Source organism: Oncorhynchus nerka, linkage group LG4 (assembly GCF_034236695.1).
Source record: "Oncorhynchus nerka isolate Pitt River linkage group LG4, Oner_Uvic_2.0, whole genome shotgun sequence".
Classification (NCBI taxonomy): Eukaryota; Metazoa; Chordata; class Actinopteri; order Salmoniformes; family Salmonidae; genus Oncorhynchus; species Oncorhynchus nerka.
The window spans coordinates 18489070-18514741 of NC_088399.1; the positions used below are offsets into that span (position 1 = coordinate 18489070).

Genomic DNA, 25672 nt, shown 5'->3' on the forward strand with positions numbered 1-25672 from the left:
TGTATTCCAGTCTCTATAGTCTGCTGTAATTCCAGTCTCTATAGTCTGCTGTATTCCAGTCTCTATAGTCTGCTGTATTGCAGTCTCTGTTGTCTGCTGTATTCCAGTCTCTATAGTCTGCTGTATTCCAGTCTCTATAGTCTGCTGTATTCCAGTATTCCAGTCTCTATAGTCTGCTGTATTCCAGTCTCTGTAGTCTGCTGTATTCAAGTCTCTATAGTCTGATGTATTCCAGTCTCTATAGTCTGCTGTATTCCAGTCTCTGTTGTCTGCTGTATTCCAGTCTCTATAGTCTGCTGTATTCCAGTCTCTGTAGTCTGCTGTATTCCAGTCTCTATAGTCTGCTGTATTCCAGTCTGTATTCCAGTCTCTATAGTCTGCTGTATTCCAGTCTATATAGTCTGCTGTATTCCAGTGTCTATAGTCTGCTGTATTCCAGTCTCTATAGTCTGCTGTATTCCAGTCTCTGTTGTCTGCTGTATTCCAGTCTCTACAGTCTGCTGTATTCCAGTCTCTATAGTCTGCTATATTCCAGTCTCTGTAGTCTGCTGTATTCCAGTCTCTGTTGTCTGCTGTATTCCAGTCTCTGTAGTCTGCTGTATTCCAGTCTCTGTAGTCTGCTGTATTCCAGTCTCTGTAGTCTGCTGTATTCCAGTCTCTATAGTCTGCTGTATTTCAGTCTCTGTAGACTGCTGTATTCCAGTCTCTATAGTTTGCTGTATTCCAGTCTCTGTAGTCTGCTGTATTCCAGTCTCTGTAGTCTGCTGTATTCCAGTCTCTGTTGTCTGCTGTATTCCAGTCTCTGTAGTCTGCTGTATTCCAGTCTGTATAGTCTGCTGTATTCCAGTCTCTGTTGTCTGCTGTATTCCAGTCTCTGTAGTCTGCTGTATTCCAGTCTCTATAGTCTGCTGTATTCCAGTCTCTATAGTCTGCTGTATTCCAGTCTATGTAGTCTGCCGTATTCCAGTCTCTATAGTCTGCTGTATTCCAGTCTCTATAGTCTGCTGTATTCCAGTCTCTATAGTCTGCTGTATTCCAGTTTCTAAAGTCCGCTGTATTCCAGCCTCTATAGTCTGCTGTATTCCCGTCTCTATAGTCTACTGTATCCCAGTCTCTAAAGTCTGCTGTATTCCAGCCTCTATAGTCTGCTGTATTCCAGTCTCTATAGTCTGCTGTATTCCCGTCTCTATAGTCTACTGTATTCCAGTCTCTATAGTCTGCTGTATTCCCGTCTCTATAGTCTACTGTATTCCAGTCTCTATAGTCTGCTGTATTCCAGCCTCTATAGTCTGCTGTATTCCAGTATCTATAGTCTGCTGTATTCCAGCCTCTATAGTCTGCTGTATTCCAGTCTCTATAGTCTGCTGTATTCCAGTCTCTATAGTCTGCTGTATTCCAGTCTCTAAAGTATGCTGTATTCCAGCCTCTATAGTCTGCTGTATTCCCGTCTCTATAGTCTACTGTATTCCAGTCTCTAAAGTCTGCTGTATTCCAGCCTCTATAGTCTGCTGTATTCCCGTTTCTATAGTCTACTGTATTCCAGTCTCTAAAGTCTGCTGTATTCCAGTCTCTATAGTCTGCTGTATTCCAGTCTCTATAGTCTGCTGTATTCCAGTCTCTATAGTCTGCTGTATTCCAGTCTGTATTCCAGTCTCTATAGTCTGCTGTATTCCAGTCTGTATTCCAGTCTCTATAGTCTGCTGTATTCCAGGCTCTATAGTCTGCTGTATTCCAGTCTCTAAAGTCTGCTGTATTCCAGCCTCTATAGTCTGCTGTATTCCCGTCTCTATAGTCTACTGTATTCCAGTCTCTAAAGTCTGCTGTATTCCACCCTCTATATTCTGCTGTATTCCAGCCTCTATAGTCTGCTGTATTCCCGTCTCTATAGTCTACTGTATTCCAGTCTCTATAGTCTACTGTATTCCCGTCTCTATAGTCTGCTGTATTCCAGTCTCTGTAGTCTGCTGTATTCCAGTCTCTATAGTCTGCTGTATTCCAGTCTCTGTAGTCTGCTGTATTCCAGTCTCTGTAGTCTGCTGTATTCCAGTCTCTGTAGTCTGCTGTATTCCAGTCTCTGTAGTCTGCTGTATTCCAGTCTCTGTAGTCTGCTGTATTCCAGTCTCTATAGTCTGCTGTATTCCAGTCTCTATAGTCTGCTGTATTCCAGTCTCTGTAGTCTGCCGTATTCAAGTCTCTGTAGTCTGCTGTATTCCAGTCTCTACAGTCTGTTGTATTCCAGTGGTAGCTATAGCAGGGGTGGGCACTTTAGGCACCCAACATGCCAAAAACGTTTTGATACGTTTTGCCCTAATGAACATGATGTAGGTGTATTGGCTTGCAATGGTTAAATCTAACCACTAGGTGGCAGTGAATGCTCATATTCTAATGCAGCGTTTCACTAGATCAAGACAGGATGGCAATAGTAACGCACACGCAGCTATGTGACTGTCTGATGTGATGGAAGGCTGCACTGCGCCAAACAGACCGCAGTTCTGAAATGTCACTGGGTCAAAGGTGATGCAAACAGCATTCTGGGAGAAAAGGGGTTACTCCTTTTGTTATGACAGGTTCACTGACTCACAGTTACCGACCCCTCTCTCCCATAACAATACCAGACAGACAGAAATGTTAATAATAAACCAAATAGATATGAAATATACCAACAACAAAAAGCATGCAGCCATCTGGGATATATAATCGCGTGGATCTATATATTCCACATGCGTTTCTGCTCCAGGGAAAATGACCTACAATCTAACAAAATAAAGGTTCCATAAGAGTTTTTGAATATTTTATTTGTTATGTTTTATAACTGTCCAATCCTCAAATCAGAATAAGATGTGATTCCATGACTAAACATGGTTCAGGATTGGTGGAATACTACTAGAGGTAGTTTGACTGTCCAATCCACACATCAGTCTCAGCATTTTGTATTCACATGTTACTGATGTCAACAAATCTGATCTGAAACTGAGCCAATTGTCTACCAGTGGAAAAGCAGCTCTCCCCATAGATCAGAAACGGCAGGCACAGGCAGTCGGTTAGAGGATGGGATTTTTTGTCAGCCCCCCCAATCTCTCCCTCCTTCCCCCTAGATTGTGGCACCTCTATTTAGACCACCACTCTGAATGGGAGAGGGGGTTTTGACAAAAGTTTCCATGGTGACAGTGCAATCTGTAAATCATGCTGCGGTAGACGTGTCTTCTCCTCCCCTCTGTCTCGCTCTCTCTTTCATTCCCCCTCTTCTCTCTCTCTCTCAAACATTCTCCCATCTCTGTCACATGCATACCTTTCTGAATCCACATCTCTCTACCTCTCTATCATCCATTTCTACATCACATTTCACCCCCTCCATTTTCCAGTCACTCTGACAGAGAGAATGGGGAAGACACTCAGTCAAACATGCCGCTTCATATGAAAAAAACTCAAAGGTGAGGTATTTTCCGTGCATGTTAGTAGGGCAGCATGTACAGCTAGATGAAGAGGGAGGGCTGTGTCCCAAATGGCACCTGATTCCCTATATGGTGCACTGCTTCTGAACAGGGGGCGAGGCTCGGGTCAGAAGTAGTGCACTATATAAGGAAAACAATGCCATTTGGGACACAGCGGAGGAGCAGTGGGAGACTCGTTGAAGTACCTTCGGCATCCTTAGACATGTACAGGGATAGCTTGGTACCATAGGGGATCCGTATAGAATCTGAACCAGGGACCAGAACAAGGTTATGTAATACACACACACACTCCGGTACGACAGAACACACACATTCAGTCGTATTAACACCACCACCCCCAGAGCTGGAAAGATCAACGCTACAGGGATGTTAATGGTTATAGTAGTGTTCCAAGACTAGAGTTGACCAATAGAAAAGAGAAGAAGAACCAGGTAAAAGATGGCAGAATCTTAAAGGGGAACTCAAAAACTATCTTGTGGTATATTGCATCATCATAATGATGTGGCAGGTGACACATTGCTTCTTGAATGTCCAAGATCTTGAAAACTTTATTGCTGACATGCACAACATTTTGGAACTGTATCAACAATGGACTAATGAAACAAAATATATATATATTGTTTTTGAGTGGAGTTCCCCTTTAACCCCTCAAAGTGCCCTCTATACTGTACTACACTCTACCCCCTCTAAAGCCCAGTTCAGATCCCATGATATATACTACACTCTACCCCCTCTAAAGCCCAGTTCAGGTCCCATGATATATACTACACTCTACCCCCTCTAAAGCCCAGTTCAGGTCCCATGATATATACTACACTCTACCCCCTCTAAAGCCCAGTTCAGGTCCCATGATATATACTATACTCTACCCCCTCTAAAGCCCAGTTCAGGTCCCATGATATATACTACACTCTACCCCCTCTAAAGCCCAGTTCAGGTCCCATGATATATACTACACTCTACCCCCTCTAAAGCCCAGTTCAGGTCCCATGATATATACTACACTCTACCCCCTCTAAAGCCCAGTTCAGGTCCCAGGCTATATACTACACCCTTCACCCTCTAAAGCCCAGTTCAGGTCCCACACCCAACTCTCTATCCAGAGTAACACACTAGCACTCTGGAGTACGTGTGCATACATATGATGTGTGTCACACACACTAACTACTGCAGTCCCCCAAAATGACACAGATGAAGTGTGCGTTTCCAATTGTGTTGTCATCCTATAACGTGATTGGTTGCTTGGTGAGGCTTACCGTCTCCGAGCGGCAATGGGAACACGGGCATCTCGTAGCCGGTGGGCGTCTGTGGGGAACTCTGGGAACTGGTGTCCCGGGAGCTGCAGTTGGAGGCAGAGTTGACCGGAGCGGACGACACAAAGTAGATGTCTGACTGATGGAGGGGATGGGGGGAGATGAAGGGATTTAAAGTACAAGTGGAGAAGGAGAAAGATTGATAGAGGTAGAGAGAGATAGTGAAAGAGAAAGTGGGGAAAGATGAAGAGATATAGAGAAATAATGAGAGAGAGAGAGAGGTGTTGGTTAGTGAAATAATGCCATCACCTGTCTTAGGTTCTGAACAAACAGAGTAAAAACTCAAACAGACAACTAGGAAAAGCTCAAACCAAATGTATTCACCCACTGGGTCCAACAGCTGCAAAGACAAAGCATGATTACACAATCACATATATTTATAACCTCCTACTAGGCTGGGTCAACTCCTTACACATCTAGACATCCCTGTTGCTAGACAGGATTGTAATCATGGCCCTGCCTGATGCTAGAACGTTGGTGGGTGTGGAAGTGTATGTGTGTGAGATAGGACGGTATTAGGAGGGTCGTTGGGGTGGGCCCTTCTGGCCCCCCTCCCAGAGGTCACTTCATCTGTTGACTTGACCTCGAGCTGAATTCCTCGCTGCTCCCTAGTTCCTCAGCTGGCCTGCCTTATCAGAGACAAACTATTACCCTTCACCTCCCTCCTTAGAAACATGTCAACAGAATATGAACTTTCTGTCTCATTCAGTAACTTTCTATCCACCCTTCAGTTCCTATCCACCCTTCAGTTCCTATCCACCCTTCAGTTCCTATCCACCCTTCAGTTCCTATCCACCCTTCAGTTCCTATCCACCCTTCAGTTCCTATCCCCCCTTCAGTTCCTATCCACCCTTCAGTTCCTATCCACCCTTCAGTTCCTATCCACCCTTCAGTTCCTATCCACTCTTCAGTTCCTATCCACCCTTCAGTTCCTATCCACCCTTCAGTTCCTATCCACCCTTCATTGACCCCAACATACACATTCCTTATACATGTAAAGTCATCAATAAGTTCTAGTATGGTAACATGTATCAGTCTATTTCAATCTAGAATCCAACATCTGCTACAACATGATGAGGTAGTGTTTCATATTGTTGAATGGTACAGTCTGCATGTGCCCTTCTGTTGTGTATGAGGTGTGTGTTTGATAGTGTGTATGTGTGGTCCCTCCGGGATAATAAACTGATTGAAATAAGATTGCTGAGAACACACACACACACACACACACACACATGCTCACAAACGGACACGCACATACACGCTCATGAACGCTCGTGAACGCATGCACACACGTGCGCAGACACACACTTTCTCTCTCTCTTTTGTGTTGTGTAGGAAAAGCGCTTTATAACTCAGATTCATTACCATCATGATTGGACACTTCCACCTGTCTATCAAACTCACCCTGGAGGCAGTCAGCTGGAGCTCTGGCACGACAGCTGTGTAGACCAGGTTACCGTTGACAACCAGCCGGATCTCAATGGAGTCAGTGGTAAAGGCCAAGATGTAGGGAAACGCACACACTAACACAACAACAACTTCCTGTTATTGAATAAAGAATTAACATCCCATGTGCTGACAGAGCATCAGAAAAAGTGCATTTACAGGCAGAACGGAGAATCAACAGTAATAATGAGTGCATGACTATGAAGTAATTCTGATTCCAAAGCACAGCATCAACCTTCTGAAGAACACCTGGCTGAATGGAGCTGATAGATTCGGATAGATGGTTTGGATAGATAATGTCCTAATAAATGAATCCTAAGGGTAAAATTGGTTTGTCAAAGCATCACGACAGTACAAACATACACATACTAACATAAGAGAAACTGTAGGTTGTGTGATGTATCTTTAGCCAGCCATTCTCTGCTTTCATCATCAGAAACAAACACAGACTCCAACAGACAAACACTCTGGACGACCTAGCCTGGGAGGCCACCCGCTGCATGTTACCATGGTGACGGGGCTCAGGCCAGGGCCGGAGGCTGGGCTGACCAAGGGAGGGAGCGGGGTGTGGGGCTGCTGGTTGCTATGGTTACCAGTGCTACTCACCGATGGCGTTGGGCATCTGGTTCCAGCTGAAGTGTAAGTCAGAGGCGTTAGACTGGATCATAGGGGTGGACCCATTGAACGGACACACCTTCTTATAGGAACAGATATCTGGGGAACATATGAGATATACAGTATCAGAACGGATATATTAGTGACTCGATACGCCTTTATACCATGTCATTGTTAAGTCATTACAGGAACAAGTATCTGCACAGAAAGACGAGTTTAGAAACATAAGTCTAAATATAGAAACAGTCATTAACCTTGTATATATAGGAACCTTGTATATGTAGGAACCTTGTATATATAGGAACCTTGTATATGTAGGAACCTTGTATATATAGGAACCTTGTATATATAGGAACCTTGTATATATGGGTGTTGAGGACAATGTATAATATATATTAAAACGTTACTACACCCTCAGAAATAAAGGTTATTTATTCGCACATGTACCCTAAAAGCTACCGAACAGTACCATGTGACGTCATTATGTGTACCTCTGAAGGTACATTATATGTATTTTTATATTTTTTTATAACCTAACTAACAATACCGTAACTTTATTTTCTAAGAGTGTAGAGTGTAGAAATACCCCAGATAAATGGACTCACAATTGTAACACAACAAAAGACCAGCCTCCCCATCCTCGTACACATCGATGGCTGCCACAAAGTTGACCTGTGTGCACATGGCAGAGAAGAGCACTGTATTGAATTTATTCTACTCAATTGTCATTCATTGGCCCATCTTTAACTGTTCTCCTCTAAACTGTAACTCTTCCCCTTCATTGTTGAGCTCTCTCCTCAGTCAACCAACCAGGTAAGTGGAAGCTAATGTAAATAACAACATAAATCATATTGTTAGGAGGTCTCACCCGGTTGGCGTCTACATGGTGTAGCCTGTATGCGTCCCCAGTGCTCTCGTTGATCAGGTCAAACTGGTGTTTGTAGGCCACACAGATCATGTTGTCGTTCTCCCCTGTAGGACCGTCCACTAGGGCCATGACTACTGGAGGGTCACACAGACAGATCTCCTAGGGGAGGGGGGGGGGGGGGGTCAGGTCAGGTGGGTGGGCCTCACACAGGTGTGTGTGTGTGTGTGTGTGAATGCATGCCTGTGTGAGCCTGTATGAGCCTCTCCTCATTCACTAGCTCCCTTAGCTGTGGTGAAATGCTGACCTTCTAATGCTCAATGGAATAGCTCAAGAAGATCTACAACTGCACCGCCGAGAGCATCTTAACTGGCTGCATCACCGCTTGGTATGGCAAAGGCACCGCCCTTGACCGCAAAACTCTACAGAGGGTGGTGCGGACAGCCCAGTACATCACTGGGGCCGAACTCCCTGCCATCCAGGACCTTTGACTCCAGCCACCCAAAGACTCCAGCCACCCAAAGACTCCAGCCACCCAAAGACTCCAGCCAACCAAAGACTCCAGCCACCCAAAGACTCCAGCCACCCAAGCCATAGACTGTTCACCCTGTTACCTTCCAGCAAACGGTTCCGGAACATCGGCTCTCAGACCAACAGGCTCCAAGACAGCTTCTCCCCACAAGCCATAAGACTGTTAAATAACCAGACTGCTAAACAGCCTAAATATTCAATTAACGGTACCTGAACTATCTGCACTGACCCTATGCACATTCACTAGACTATACACACCATATACACACTCACTAGACTTTACACACCATATACACACTCACTAGACTATACACACCATATACACACTCACTAGACTATACACACCATATACACACTCACTAGACTATACATACCATATACACACTCACTAGACTATACATACCATATACACACTCACTAGACTATACACACCATATACAAACTCACTAGACTATACACACCATATACACACTCACGAGACTATACATACCATATACACACTCACTAGACTATACATACCATATACAAACTCACTAGACTATACACACCATATACAAACTCACTAGACTATACATACCATATACACACTCACTAGACTATACACACCATATACAAACTCACTAGACTATACACACCATATACACTCACTAGACTATACAGACCATATACACACTCACGAGACTATACACACCATATACACACTCACTAGACTATACACACCATATACACTCACTAGACTATACAGACCATATACACACTCACGAGACTATACACACCATATACACATTCACTAGACTATACACACCATCTACACACTCACTAGACTATACACACCATATACACACTCACTGGGGAGGAGCTCTTGGGTGGCGCGACAGTTTGATTGTGTGTGCTGTGCTGCAGAAGTTTTGTTTGTTTTCAGCGTTTGTAGTTTATAATGTAGTTAACTCAATCATCGGTGTGATCGCTTTAGATCGTGGTTGTTTTTGTTTGGGACCGCGCCCGTTATGGATCGCATGGATTCGTAGCAACATTGTTGCGAAGCTTTAACATACAAACCAACAAACCATCGGACAGTCAGACGGTACACGGCAGGCCTGAAGACCACAGCTAAGATTTCTCTTTTTCTCTCTCTTTCTCTTCCCTCTCGTTCCAGTGCTTTACCCTGCAACAGACTCTCTATTTTTCAAATGCACTTCCCCTTGAAGTTCATTAGAGCTGGACTATTATTGCCCTGCCAGAAGTATTTTGATGGACATTTTAGTTAAAAGGGAGGTTGCTTGCAAGTTGTGTATTGTTATGTGAACTGTATTGAGGTGAGGGGTACTAATGACATGTGGCCGAGAAGACTGTGGACATTTTTAAGGCCTTTGTTGTGTCGATGAACACCCCCCACATTCATACCCTCTGCACTCATCCACTAGAAAATAATACAGATTATTGCAAATCCTATGTTGATGACTGGGGTCGTTCTTGTATGAAGTTGCTGTTGAATTGCTCTGCCATTATTAGTATTAGTATTATTGTATGAGGTATTTTTGTTTGGGTTACCCCTGTGCTGTGATGTGGGTTTTATATGGTGTGTATTCTATTTTCTCTCCACTGGCTATCTGGTAAACAGGCTACACTCTAGGCAGTCTCTTCTGCTGATGTGTGTGGGCCTGGTAGTGGTACTCTCTCTATTCTACTCTTTTCCTTTCGGCATGGTTAATACCTGCCTGGCGCCCGAACAAAATCTTTATTTACCCCTCTCTAATAAATACTGCTACAGAATTGGCGCCCAAACAGGGACTTGAAGAGAAACACCCATGACACCTTCCACACAAGGTTGAATCATGTCTTTTGTTGGAACCCCATACTGTGTCAATGTGGACACACCTGATGGTAATCATGTTCGGGATTCTTTCATGGTGGAAGGACTCGATGAACTAATGGAGTTGGATAGCCCTGCCCCTAATCCCCAGGCTTCTGGCTCACCTATAACATCTCTACCATTACCCTCCCCTCAAACCCTTCCGGTTACCCTGTCCAGAGAGACTGGGAGAGGTGTCTCTGTGATCACTGGACAACTGGAACATCAATGGACACACACCAATCATAGTTTGACAATGCAGGAGAATGCCATTCGCAAACTCAGTGAATGTGTGGAGGCTCATCAGACAGATGTGCAGAGGAGGTTGGATTACCTTCCCTGTCAAATGGAGGAAAACCAACAACAAATTGTTCAGAGACAGAAATATTTACAAGATTCTCTGAAGCAGGATATTCAAGGAAAACTGCACCGGTTCAAAACACAAATGGAAACTAACCATCATCAAGTCATAATCTTTCTTGAGGAGGAACAAAACAAGAGAGCAGAGGAGTTAGCCTCTGTTGTGAAGGGAGTGTGTTCTTATCTGAAGGAAGTTATGGAGGACATGAAGAACTCTCTCACAGGGGAACTACGATTTTTGATTGAACAGACTCAAAAGGACACCGTTAATGAGATGGAAAAAGCACAGAAGGCCACAGACCTTCAACTGGAAGGGCTGCACCAGGAGGTAATGCAGTGCTTTTCCCTTCTGGACAAATCTTCTGCACCTCCTTCAGGTTTTACCTCTGCCACTGGCTTGGCCAGTAATGGAATAGGAACAGGTAGCATTACAAAAACCCCTCTGAAGATACTGTTAAACAACAGAACTCCCGCTGCCACTGTCATGTCTCCTCTAGAGCGCTCCCTCCCTATCAAACTACTTTTCCCCACTTTTGGCAGCCCAGAAGATGATGTTGATCCACTGTTTTTCTTATCTAAGTGTAATGATTTTCTTTCTATCCGGCCCCTTACTGACTTGGAGGTTCTTGCCACCCTCCGCAGTGTTCTCCATGGTACAGCAAGAGACTGGTGGGAGATAGCCCGTGAACATGTGTCAACCTGGGAGGAGTTTCAAAAAATATTCCTCTTAGCCTTCCTTTCAGAGGACTATGGGGATGAACTGGCGGAACGTGTTCGTAACAGAGTCCAGGGTGAAGCAGAGCCAATACGGGACTTTGCCTTCTCCTATCGAGTTCTATGTAGGAGATGGAAGGCTGACATTACTGAGCAGGAGATGGTCAAACTCCTTCTTAAGAACATGGTTCCCCGCCTTGCTATTCAACTTCGAGAACGTGTGCAAAATGTGGATGATCTGGTGCGTCTTGGGACTCAGTTTGAGAAGGACTGGAAGCACCACCTCCAAACTAAAAACACTGTTCCCTCATCCCAGTATACCCATAACTCTCCTGGGGCTAAACCGTCTCAGATATTTGTACCCAAGATCCAGGACAAAAGTCCAGTTATGTGTTGGAGGTGTAAAGTCCAACATCCTCCAGATTCTTGCCCGCTCTATGTCCAGCATCAGGATTCAGGAAAAGGTCAGAAAGGACCGAAGACTGAAAGTCTACACAGGCGTGGTGGCTTGCATACAATCGGGTCAGCCTTAATGCCCACCATGAAGCCTTTAGACAGCACAGCTAGCGGTCTTATTCCTATTCCGCAACAACTATTGGTTCCTCTGACTGTTAGGAACTGGAGAGGGAAGGCCATAATCGACACAGGGGCATCTTACACCCTGATGCAAGAGGCCCTGTGGCAGAACATGGCATTACCTCATGAGGAGCTACGAACATGGGAGGAGGGACCATTGTACTTGGCCAATGGAGAACCTACCACCCCCTTGGGCTGGATTAGTATAATAATAAAACTGCATGGTGAGACTATTAACCTTCCTGTGGCAATACTTGCAGATTCAAGCCTTGGATTTGCTGTAGTCCTTGGCCTAGACTTCCTGTTCTTCAGTGGACTGACCATCTCTATGTCCGAACCCTCCTATCGGCTACACTCTGACTATTCCCAGCCTCATCCATTTCAACCTGGTAATGCACTGATTTCAGGTTGTAGCCTGCTACATTATGCAGAGTCCGGACAAGGTCAAGTCAGAGACAGAGAAGATATAAAGAGACAAAGACAAAAACATGTTCCACCAGTGAAGTCTGAGAACCCAACTATCACCCTGATTACCGCCGTACCCCCCCCTTCTATCCGAGAGCAAAAGCAAACCGGATGCTGATTTCTACATCAAGCAAGCGGTGGAACGGGCATGTCTATCGGATGATGAAAGGTGGCAGCTCTCCCAGATGTTGGACATGAACAGTGAGGTCTGTACTCTTACACTCGGCCGTACAACCGTCTTCAAACACAAAATCTATACCCGGCATGAGGTCCCCATTAAGCAGCGTCCCTACAGGCTGTCCCCCGCCAAACTGGCAATTCTCAATGAACAGCTCAAAAGCATGTTGGAGAATGGAATTGTGGAACCTTCTTTTTCCGGATGGGCTTCTCCGGTTGTCCTGATTCCTAAGAAAGATGGTGGATATCGATTCTGTGTGGACTACAGGAAGCCGAATGCCATAACAGAAAGTGATGCCTACCCTCTACCAAACATAAATGACATACTGGAATCTCTGGCAGGAGCATCCATCTTTAGTAATCTGGATCTGAACAGTGGCTATTGGCAGGTGTCAATGGATCCCGCTAGTCAGGACAAGACTGCCTTTGCCACCCCTGCTGGTTTGTACTCCTTCAAAGTCATGCCTTTTGGTTTGAAGAATGCTCCAGCAACCTTCCAACGGTTGATGGAGACTGTCCTGGGAGATCTGAGGGGTAGAAATTGTCTTGTGTATCTGGATGACATCATAATCTACTCCTCCTCTGTTGCGGATCATCTGCAAGACATTCAGTCCGTCTTCGACAGACTAAAGGCTGCAGGTTTGACCTTGAACTTGAAGAAGTGTCGTTTCTGTCTGCCAGAACTCAAGTTCCTTGGTCATGTGGTTAATGCTGAAGGTATCCATGCAGATCCAGCCAAAGTTGCAGCCGTGCAGGAATTCCCAATTCCCACATCCCTCAAGGCTGTTCAGCGGTTTCTGGGTATGGCTGGATGGTACCACAGGTTTGTGCCTGATTTTTCAAAGGTAGCTGAACCCCTCAACCACCTTAAGAAGAAAGGTGTGAAATTCCAATGGACCCCTGCATGCCAAAGTGCATTTGAAGCACTCAAAAACAGTCTAATTACTCCTCCAGTGCTTGGACATCCTAACCTGAATGCTCATTTCATTGTGTACACGGATGCAAGTCAAACAGGACTTGGAGCAGTCTTGGCTCAACAAACAGGACTTGGAACAGAAGAAGTTCTTGCCTATGCAAGTCGCACCCTTAATTCAGCCGAGAGGAATTATTCAACGACTGAAAGGGAGTGCCTCGCTGTGGTCTGGGCTTTGGAGAAATGGAGCTACTACTTGGAGGCAAAGATCTTCACCGTTGTCACAGACCATGCTGCTCTGCAGTGGGTTCTGGCATCAGGCAAGACCAACAGCCGTCTTATTCGCTGGTCTATCAGACTGCAGAAGTTTGACTTCATCATTGAGTATCGCAAAGGAAAAGAACGTTGTACCAGATGCCCTTTCTCGGATTACAGAGACTGCAAATGTTTGTCCTCCCTTGTGCAGTACTTATACTACCGCTAAATGTCTGGATGATTCCTTTCCTCTGGATGATGAGAGTGTATGGAGAGCACAGCAGAAGGATGCTGCCATCATGGCGATCCACAAGAGTCTGTCTGAAGAAGACTCCAAGAGTCGCTTCAATGATAAGTATAGCATAATTCAGGATAAAGTGTATCGAAAAACTCCAAGAGGAGATGGAATACACAGCACCCATTATCGCGTCTTCATTCCCTCTACATTGTGTGACCAGATAATCCAAGCTTATCATGCCAATCCCATGAGTGGCCATCTTGGAGTTTTTAAAACTTATCGAAGACTACAAGAGGTGGTTTACTGGCCAGGCATGTGGGTTGATACCCGGAAGTTTGTACAGCAGTGTGAAGTCTGCCAGAAATACAAACCAGACATTGGCAGACCTGCCGGGAAAATCCAGCAGACCGTGGTGAACCATCCAAATGAAATGTTGGGAATTGACCTCATGGGACCTTTTCCTCCCAGCCGGGGGACACGGAATGAATTTTTATTGGTGGTAGTGGACTACTACACACACTGGGTGGAGTTGTTTCCCCTCCGCAAAGCTACTGCATCAGCCATTGCTCTAATTCTGCGAAGGGAGGTTTTTACCAGATTTGGAATTCCAGACCAAATCCTCTCTGACCGAGGTCCGCAGTTCATATCAGGAATCTACAAAGAGCTCTGTACCTACTGGGGTGTAATTGCCAAGTTGACCACAGCCTATCATCCTCAGACCAACCTGACCGAGAGGGTAAACCGAACCCTGAAGGGGATGATTGCTTCATTCGTGGGGGATCAGCACACAAGGTGGGATCAGCATCTCCCTGAATTTCGCTTTGCACTGAACTCTGCCGTGCAGGAGACTTCTGGGGTCACTCCCGCCGAACTCCACCTGGGAAGACCACTAAAAGGTCCGATGGACAGGGTCTTACAAAGTTCAAATGTTTCACCTAACTGCCCAGCGTTTGATGCCGTACAACACCACCACACCTTGCTAGCCAGAGTGGAGGCCAGCAAAACCAAAGCCAAACAACGACAGCTGAGAAACTATGACAAACATAGACGAGACGTGTGTTTTCCACCCCAGTCTCGTGTCTGGATACGTTCCCATCATCTGTCAAAGGCATCTAAGAAGTTCACTGCCAAGCTAGCTTCGAGATGGAAAGGTCCATACCGTGTAGTGCAGCAGTTGGGACCAGTGAACTACTTGGTCTGTTTGGAGGACACTGGGGAAGATGTCAGGACAGTGCATGTTGTTGACCTAAAGCCCTGCTACCCTACGGCAGAAGAGCTGGATCGCAGGCAAAAGCAACACCTGCAGGACCTTTTCGTGGAGGACTCTGATGAGGAGGACTTCCCTGGTTTTGTGTAGCAGGAACATGAACTTGTCAAAGCCTGCATCCTCTTTGTTTCTACAGGCATTGTTTTTTCATGGGGGGAGGAGTGTGGCGAAATCTGCACGGAGCCTTCACCGTGCGCTGCCACTTTAAGAGTGCATGAGCAGTAAGGAAGGAGGAAATAAAGAGAGCTCGTTCAGCTCTTTGGGGAGGAGCTCTTGGGTGGCGCGACAGTTTGATTGTGTGTGCTGTGCTGCAGAATTTTGTTTGTTTTCAGCGTTTGTAGTTTATAATGTAGTTAACTCAATCATCGGTGTGATCGCTTTAGATCGTGGTTGTTTTTGTTTGGGACCGCGCCCGTTATGGATCGCATGGATTCGTAGCAACATTGTTGCGAAGCTTTAACATACAAACCAACAAACCATCGGACAGTCAGACGGTACACGGCAGGCCTGAAGACCACAGCTAAGATTTCATTTTTTCTCTCTCTGTCTCTTCCCTCTCGTTCCAGTGCTTTACCCTGCAACAGACTCTCTATTTTTCAAATGCACTTCCCCTTGAAGTTCATTAGAGCTGGACTATTATTGCCCTGCCAGAAGTATTTTGATGGACATTTTAGTTAAAAGGGAGGTTGCTTGCAAGTTGTGTATTGTTATGTGAACTGTATTGAGGTGAGGGGTACTAATGACATGTGGCCGAGAAGACTGTGGACATTTTTAAGGCCTTTGTTGTGTCGATGAACACCCCCACATTCATACCCTCTGCACTCATCCACTAGAAAATAATACAGATTATTGCAAATCCTATGTTGATGACTGGGGTCGTTCTTGTATGAAGTTGCTGTTGAATTGCTCTGCCATTATTAGTATTAGTATTATTGTATGAGGTATTTTTGTTTGGGTTACCCCTGTGCTGTGATGTGGGTTTTATATGGTGTGTATTCTCTTTTCTCTCCACTGGCTATCTGGTAAACAGGCTACACTCTAGGCAATCTCTTTCTGCTGATGTGTGTGGGTCTGGTAGTGGTACTCTCTCTATTCTACTCTTTTCCTTTCGGCATGGTTAATACCTGCCTGGCTCCCGAACAAAATCTTTCTTTACCCCTCTCTAATAAATACCGCTACAGACTATACACACCATATACACACTCACTAGACTATACACACTCACTAGACTATACACACCATATACACACTCACTCACACACACTCCATTGACACTACCACACAAAACTCCCACACATAACACACACATAAATAACAACACAACACAAACACACATACATACACATTACACACACACACTTTTACACATCATTTTCTGCTGCTACTCTATTCTTTATTTTACTTTTAATATGATCTATTATGATGCCTAGTCACTTTACCCTGCCAACATGTACATATCTACCTCAAATACCTTATTATTTTCTATCCTGACGCCTGGTCACTTTACCCTGCCTTCATGTACATATCTACCTCAAATACCTTATTATTATCTATCCTGACACCTGGTCACTTTACCCTGCCTTCATGTACATATCTACCTCTAATACCTTATTATTATCTATCCTGACGCCTGGTCACTTTACCCTGCCTTCATGTACATATCTACCTCTAATACCTTATTATTATCTATCCTGGTGCCGAGTCACTTTACCCTGCCTTCATGTACATATCTACCTCAAATAGCTCATATGTCTGCACATTGATCTGGTACTCCCTGTTTATACAGTAACTCCACATTGATCTGGTACTGGTACTCCCTGTATATAGCTCCACATTGATCTGGTACTGGAACTCCCTGTATATAGCTCCACATTGATATGGTACTGGTACTCCCTGTATATAGCTCCACATTGATATGGTACTGGTACTCCCTGTATATAGCTCCACATTGATATGGTACTGGTACTCCCTGTATATAGCTCCACATTGATCTGGTACTGGTGCTCCCTGTATATAGCTCCACAATGATCTGGTACTGGTACTCCCTGTATATAGCTCCACATTGATCTGGTACTGGTACTCCTTGTATATAGCTCCACATTGATCTGGTACTGGTACTCCCTGTATATAGCTCCACATTGACCTGGTACTCCCTGTATATAGCTCCACATTGACCTGGTACTGGTACTCCCAGTATATAGCTCCACATTGATCTGGTACTCCCTGTATATAGCTCCACATTGATCGGGTACTCCCTGTATATAGCTCCACATTGACCTGGTACTCCATGTATATAGCTCCACATTGACCTGGTACTCCCTGTATATAGCTCCACATTGATCTGGTACTGGTACTCCCTGTATATAGCTCCACATTGATCTGGTACTGGTACTCCCTGTATATAGCTCCACATTGACCTGGTACTCCCTGTATATAGCTCCACATTGATCTGGTACTCCCTGTATATAGCTCCACATTGATCTGGTACTGGTTACTCCCTGTATATAGCTCCACATTGATCTGGTACTCCCTGTATATAGCTCCACATTGACCTGGTACTGGTTACTCCCTGTATATAGCTCCACATTGATCTGGTACTGGTTACTCCCTGTATATAGCTCCACATTGATCTGATACTCCCTGTATATAGCTCCACATTGACCTGGTACTGGTTACTCCCTGTATATAGCTCCACATTGATCTGGTACTGGTTACTCCCTGTATATAGCTCCACATTGATCTGGTACTCCCTGTATATAGCTCCACATTGACCTGGTACTCCCTGTATATAGCTCCACATTGATCTGGTACTCCCTGTATATAGCTCCACATTGACCTGGTACTGGTACTCCCTGTATATAGCTCCACATTGACCTGGTACTCCCTGTATATAGCTCCACATTGACCTGGTACTGGTTACTCCCTGTATATAGCTCCACATTGATCTGGTACTCCCTGTATATAGCTCCACATTGACCTGGTACTCCCTGTATATAGCTCCACATTGAACTGGTACTCCCTGTACATAGCTCCACATTGATCTGGGACTGGTACTCTCTGTATATAGCTCCACATTGATCTGGTACTGGTACTCCTTGTATATAGCTCCACATTGATCTGGTACTGGTACTCCCTGTATATAGCTCCACATTGACCTGGTACTCCCTGTATATAGCTCCACATTGATCTGGTACTCCCTGTATATAGCTCCACATTGATCGGGTACTGGTTACTCCCTGTATATAGCTCCACATTGATCTGGTACTGGTTACTCCCTGTATATAGCTCCACATTGATCTGGTACTCCCTGTATATAGCTCCACATTGACCTGGTACTGGTTACTCCCTGTATATAGCTCCACATTGATCTGGTACTCCCTGTATATAGCTCCACATTGATATGGTACTGGTACTCCTTGTATATAGCTCCACATTGATCTGGTACTGGTACCCCCTGTATATAGCTCCACATTGACCGGGTACTGGTTACTCCCTGTATATAGCTCCACATTGATCTGGTACTGGTTACTCCCTGTATATAGCTCCACATTGATCTGGTACTCCCTGTATATAGCTCCACATTGATCTGGTACTCCCTGTATATAGCTCCACATTGACCTGGTACTGGTTACTCCCTGTATATAGCTCCACATTGATCTGGTACTGGTTACTCCCTGTATATAGCTCCACATTGATCTGGTACTCCCTGTATATAGCTCCACATTGACCTGGTTCTCCCTGTATATAGCTCCACATTGATCTGGTACTGGTTACTCCCTGTATATAGCTCCACATTGATCTGGGACTCCCTGTATATAGCTCCACATTGACCTGGTACTGGTTACTCCCTGTATATAGCTCCACATTGATCTGGTACTGGTTACTCCCTGTATATAGCTCCACATTGACCTGGTACTGGTACTCCCTGTATATAGCTCCACATTGATCTGGTACTCCCTGTATATAGCTCCACATTGACCTGGTACTGGTTACTCCCTGTATATAGCTCCACATTGATCTGGTACTGGTTACTCCCTGTATATAGCTCCACATTGATCTGGTACTCCCTGTATATAGCTCCACATTGACCTGGTACTCCCTGTATATAGCTCCACATTGATCTGGTACTCCCTGTATATAGCTCCACATTGACCTGGTACTGGTACTCCCTGTATATAGCTCCACATTGACCTGGTACTCCCTGTATATAGCTCCACATTGACCTGGTACTGGTTACTCCCTGTATATAGCTCCACATTGATCTGGTACTGGTACTCCCTGTATATAGCTCCACATTGACCTGGGACTCCCTGTATATAGCTCCACATTGATCTGGTACTGGTTACTCCCTGTATATAGCTCCACATTGATCTGGTACTCCCTGTATATAGCTCCACATTGAACTGGTACTCCCTGTACATAGCTCCACATTGATCTGGGACTGGTACTCTCTGTATATAGCTCCACATTGATCTGGTACTGGTACTCCTTGTATATAGCTCCACATTGATCTGGTACTCCTTGTATATAGCTCCACATTGATCTGGTACTGGTACTCCCTGTATATAGCTCCACATTGACCTGGTACTCCCTGTATATAGCTCCACATTGATCTGGTACTCCCTGTATATAGCTCCACATTGATCGGGTACTGGTTACTCCCTGTATATAGCTCCACATTGATCTGGTACTGGTTACTCCCTGTATATAGCTCCACATTGATCTGGTACTCCCTGTATATAGCTCCACATTGACCTGGTACTGGTTACTCCCTGTATATAGCTCCACATTGATCTGGTACTGGTTACTCCCTGTATATAGCTCCACATTGATCTGGTACTCCCTGTATATAGCTCCACATTGACCTGGTACTGGTTACTCCCTGTATATAGCTCCACATTGATCTGGTACTGGTTACTCCCTGTATATAGCTCCACATTGATCTGGTACTCCCTGTATATAGCTCCACATTGACCTGGTACTGGTACTCCCTGTATATAGCTCCACATTGACCTGATACTCCCTGTATATAGCTCCACATTGACCTGGTACTGGTTACTCCCTGTATATAGCTCCACATTGATCTGGTACTGGTACTCCCTGTATATAGCTCCACATTGACCTGGTACTGGTTACTCCCTGTATATAGCTCCACATTGACCTGGTACTCCCTGTATATAGCTTCACATTGATCTGGTACTGGTACTCCCTGTATATAGCTCCACATTGATATGGTACTGGTACTCCCGGTATATAGTTCCACATTGATCTGGTACTGGTACTCCCTGTATATAGCTCCACATTGATATGGTACTGGTACTCCCGGTATATAGCTCCACATTGATCTGGTACTGGTTACTCCCTGTATATAGCTCCACATTGATCTGGTACTGGTACTTCCTGTATATAGCTCCACATTGATCTGGTACTCCCTGTATATAGCTCCACATTGATCTGGTACTGGTACTCCCTGTATATAGCTCCACATTGATCTGGTACTCCCTGTATATAGCTCTATATTGATCTGGTACTGGTACTCCCTGTATATAGCTCCACATTGATCTGGTACTGGTACTTCCTGTATATAGCTCCACATTGATCTGGTACTCCCTGTATGTAGCTCCACATTGATCTGGTACTGGTACTCCCTGTATATAGCTCCACATTGATCTGGTACTCCCTGTATATAGCTCCACATTGACCTGGTACTGGTACTCCCTGTATATAGCTCCACATTGATCTGGTACTGGTACTCCCTGTATATAGCTCCACATTGACCTGGTACTGGTTACTCCCTGTATATAGCTCCACATTGACCTGGTACTGGTTACTCCCTGTATATAGCTCCACATTGACCTGGTACTCCCTGTATATAGCTTCACATTGATCTGGTACTGGTACTCCCTGTATATAGCTCCACATTGATATGGTACTGGTACTCCCGGTATATAGCTCCACATTGATCTGGTACTGGTTACTCCCTGTATATAGCTCTACATTGATCTGGTACTGGTACTTCCTGTATATAGCTCCACATTGATCTGGTACTCCCTGTATATAGCTCCACATTGATCTGGTACTGGTACTCCCTGTATATAGCTCCACATTGATCTGGTACTGGTACTCCCTGTATATAGCTCCACATTGATCTGGTACTGGTACTTCCTGTATATAGCTCCACATTGATCTGGTACTCCCTGTATGTAGCTCCACATTGATCTGGTACTGGTACTCCCTGTATATAGCTCCACATTGATCTGGTACTCCCTGTATATAGCTCCACATTGACCTGGTACTGGTACTCCCTGTATATAGCTCCACATTGATCTGGTACTGGTACTCCCTGTATATAGCTCCACATTGATCTGGTACTCCCTGTATATAGCTCCACATTGACCTGGTACTGGTACTTCCTGTATATAGCTCCACATTGACCTGGTACTCCCTGTATATAGCTCCACATTGACCTGGTGCTGGGTACTCCCTGTATATAGCTCCACATTGACCTGGTACTCCCTGTATATAGCTCCACATTGATCTGGTACTGGTACTCCCTGTATATAGCTCCACATTGATATGGTACTGATACTCCCTGTATATAGCTCCACATTGGCCTGGTACTGGTCCTCCCTGTATATAGCTCCACATTGACCTGGTACTGGTACTCCCTGTATATAGCTCCACATTGACCTGGTACTGGTACTCCCTGTATATAGCTCCACATTGATCTGGTACTCCCTGTATATAGCTCCACATTGATCTGGTACTTCCTGTATATAGCTCCACATTGATCTGGTACTGGTACTTCCTGTATATAGCTCCACATTGATCTGGTACTCCCTGTATATAGCTCCACATTGATCTGGTACTGGTACTCCCTGTATATAGCTCCACATTGATCTGGTACACCCTGTATATAGCTCCACATTGACCTGGTACTGGTACTCCCTGTATATAGCTCCACATTGATTATGGTACTGGTACTCCCTGTATATAGCTCCACATTGATCTGCTACTTCCTGTATATAGCTCCACATTGATCTGGTACTCCCTGTATATAGCTCCACATTGACCTGGTACTGGTACTCCCTGTATATAGCTCCACATTGACCTGGTACTCCCTGTATATAGCTCCACATTGACCAGGTACTGGTTACTCCCTGTATATAGCTCCACATTGACCTGGTACTCCCTGTATATAGCTCCACATTGACCTGGTACTGGTTACTCCCTGTGTATAGCTCCACATTGACCTGGTACTGGGTACTCCCTGTATATAGCTCCACATTGACCTGGTACTGGGTACTCCCTGTGTATAGCTCCACATTGACCTGGTACTGGTTACTCCCTGTGTATAGCTCCACATTGACCTGGTACTGGGTACTCCCTGTATATAGCTCCACATTGACCTGGTACTGGTTACTCCCTGTGTATAGCTCCACATTGACCTGGTACTGGGTACTCCCTGTATATAGCTCCACATTGACCTGGTACTGGTTACTCCCTGTGTATAGCTCCACATTGACCTGGTACTGGGTACTCCCTGTATATAGCTCCACATTGACCTGGTACTGGTTACTCCCTGTGTATAGCTCCACATTGACCTGGTACTGGTTACTCCCTGTATATAGCTCCACATTGACCTGGTACTGGGTACTCCCTGTATATAGCTCCACATTGACCTGGTACTCCCTGTATATAGCTCCACATTGATCTGGTACTGGTTACTCCCTGTATATAGCTCCACATTGACCTGGTACTCCCTGTATATAGCTCCACATTGACCTGGTACTGGTTACTCCCTGTGTATAGCTCCACATTGACCTGGTACTGGGTACTCCCTGTATATAGCTCCACATTGACCTGGTACTCCCTGTATATAGCTCCACATTGACCTGGTACTGGGTACTCCCTGTATATAGCTCCACATTGACCTGGTACTCCCTGTATATAGCTCCACATTGATCTGGTACTGGTTACTCCCTGTATATAGCTCCACATTGACCTGGTACTCCCTGTATATAGCTCCACATTGACCTGGTACTGGTTACTCCCTGTGTATAGCTCCACATTGACCTGGTACTGGGTACTCCCTGTATATAGCTCCACATTGACCTGGTACTCCCTGTGTATAGCTCCACATTGACCTGGTACTGGGTACTCCCTGTATATAGCTCCACATTGACCTGGTACTCCTGTATATAGCTCCACATTGACCTGGTACTCCCTGTATATAGCTCCACATTGACCTGGTACTCCCTGTATATAGCTCCACATTGACCTGGTACTCCCTGTATATAGCTCCACATTGACCTGGTACTCCCTGTATATAGCTCCACATTGACCTGGTACTCCCTGTATGTAGCTCCACATTGATCTGGTACTGGTACTCCCTGTATATAGCTCCACATTGATCTGGTACTCCCTGTATATAGCTCCACATTGACCTGGTACTGGTACTCCCTGTATATAGCTCCACATTGATCTGGTACTGGTACTCCCTGTATATAGCTCCACATTGACCTGGTACTGGTTACTCCCTGTATATAGCTCCACATTGACCTGGTACTGGTTACTCCCTGTATATAGCTCCACATTGACCTGGTACTCCCTGTATATAGCTTCACATTGATCTGGTACTGGTACTCCCTGTATATAGCTCCACATTGATATGGTACTGGTACTCCCGTATATAGCTCCACATTGATCTGGTACTGGTTACTCCCTGTATATAGCTCTACATTGATCTGGTACTGGTACTTCCTGTATATAGCTCCACATTGATCTGGTACTCCCTGTATATAGCTCCACATTGATCTGGTACTGGTACTCCCTGTATATAGCTCCACATTGATCTGGTACTGGTACTCCCTGTATATAGCTCCACATTGATCTGGTACTGGTACTTCCTGTATATAGCTCCACATTGATCTGGTACTCCCTGTATATAGCTCCACATTGATCTGGTACTGGTACTCCCTGTATATAGCTCCACATTGATCTGGTACTCCCTGTATGTAGCTCCACATTGATCTGGTACTGGTACTTCCTCTATAGAGCTCCACATTGATCTGGTACTGGTACTCCCTGTATATAGCTCCACATTGATCTGGTACTCCCTGTATATAGCTCCACATTGACCTGGTACTCCCTGTATATAGCTCCACATGACCTGGTACTCCTGTATATAGCTCCACATTGACCTGGTGCTGGGTACTCCTGTATATAGCTCCACATTGACCTGGTACTCCCTGTATATAGCTCCACATTGATCTGGTACTGGTACTCCTGTATATAGCTCCACATTGATATGGTACTGATACTCCCTGTATATAGCTCCACATTGGCCTGGTACTGGTCCTCCCTGTATATAGCTCCACATTGACCTGGTACTGGTAGAATATGCTCCACATTGACCTGGTACTGGTACTCCTGTATATAGCTCCACATTGATCTGGTACTACTGTATATAGCTCCACATTGATCTGGTACTTCCTGTATATAGCTCCACATTGATCTGGTACTGGTACTTCCTGTATATAGCTCCACATTGATCTGGTACTATGTATATAGCTCCACATTGATCTGGTACTGGTACTCCTGTATATAGCTCCACATTGATCTGGTACACCCTGTATATAGCTCCACATTGACCTGGTACTGGTACTCCCTGTATATAGCTCCACATTGATTATGGTACTGGTACTCCCTGTATATAGCTCCACATTGATCTGCTACTTCCTGTATATAGCTCCACATTGATCTGGTACTCCCTGTATATAGCTCCACATTGACCTGGTACTGGTACTCCCTGTATATAGCTCCACATTGACCTGGTACTCCCTGTATATAGCTCCACATTGACCAGGTACTGGTTACTCCCTGTATATAGCTCCACATTGACCTGGTACTCCCTGTATATAGCTCCACATTGACCTGGTACTGGTTACTCCCTGTGTATAGCTCCACATTGACCTGGTACTGGGTACTCCCTGTATATAGCTCCACATTGACCTGGTACTGGGTACTCCCTGTGTATAGCTCCACATTGACCTGGTACTGGTTACTCCCTGTGTATAGCTCCACATTGACCTGGTACTGGGTACTCCCTGTATATAGCTCCACATTGACCTGGTACTGGTTACTCCCTGTGTATAGCTCCACATTGACCTGGTACTGGGTACTCCCTGTATATAGCTCCACATTGACCTGGTACTGGTTACTCCCTGTGTATAGCTCCACATTGACCTGGTACTGGGTACTCCTGTATATAGCTCCACATTGACCTGGTACTGGTTACTCCCTGTGTATAGCTCCACATTGACCTGGTACTGGTTACTCCCTCCTCCACATTGACCTGGTACTGGGTACTCCCCCTAGCTCCACATTGACCTGGTACTCCCTGTATATAGCTCCACATTGATCTGGTACTGGTTATCCCTCCCTAGCTCCACATTGACCTGGTACTCCCTGTATATAGCTCCACATTGACCTGGTACTGGTTACCCCTGTGTATAGCTCCACATTGACCTGGTACTGGGTACTCCTGTATATAGCTCCACATTGACCTGGTACTCCCTGTATATAGCTCCACATTGACCTGGTACTGGGTACTCCCTGTATATAGCTCCAC

The 25672-nt window shown here is 45.1% G+C and overlaps 1 protein-coding gene across 3 annotated transcripts in view; it reads right to left on the reverse strand.

The window, feature by feature from the left end:
• Window positions 1-25672, reverse strand: part of garnl3 (GTPase activating Rap/RanGAP domain like 3) — a 331807-nt gene that overhangs the window by 66821 nt on the left and 239314 nt on the right. For 2 of the 3 annotated variants that reach the window (XM_065017300.1, XM_065017301.1), the window contains exons 23-28: window positions 7695-7853; window positions 7432-7498; window positions 6818-6925; window positions 6170-6288; window positions 4709-4844; window positions 3638-3697 (exon numbers count right to left, since the gene is read on the reverse strand). In XM_065017300.1, the coding sequence (XP_064873372.1) occupies window positions 3638-3697; window positions 4709-4844; window positions 6170-6288; window positions 6818-6925; window positions 7432-7498; window positions 7695-7853 (649 nt within the window). The remainder of the gene's footprint in view (window positions 1-3637; window positions 3698-4708; window positions 4845-6169; window positions 6289-6817; window positions 6926-7431; window positions 7499-7694; window positions 7854-25672) is intronic. The other variant, XM_065017302.1, reaches the window with a different exon arrangement.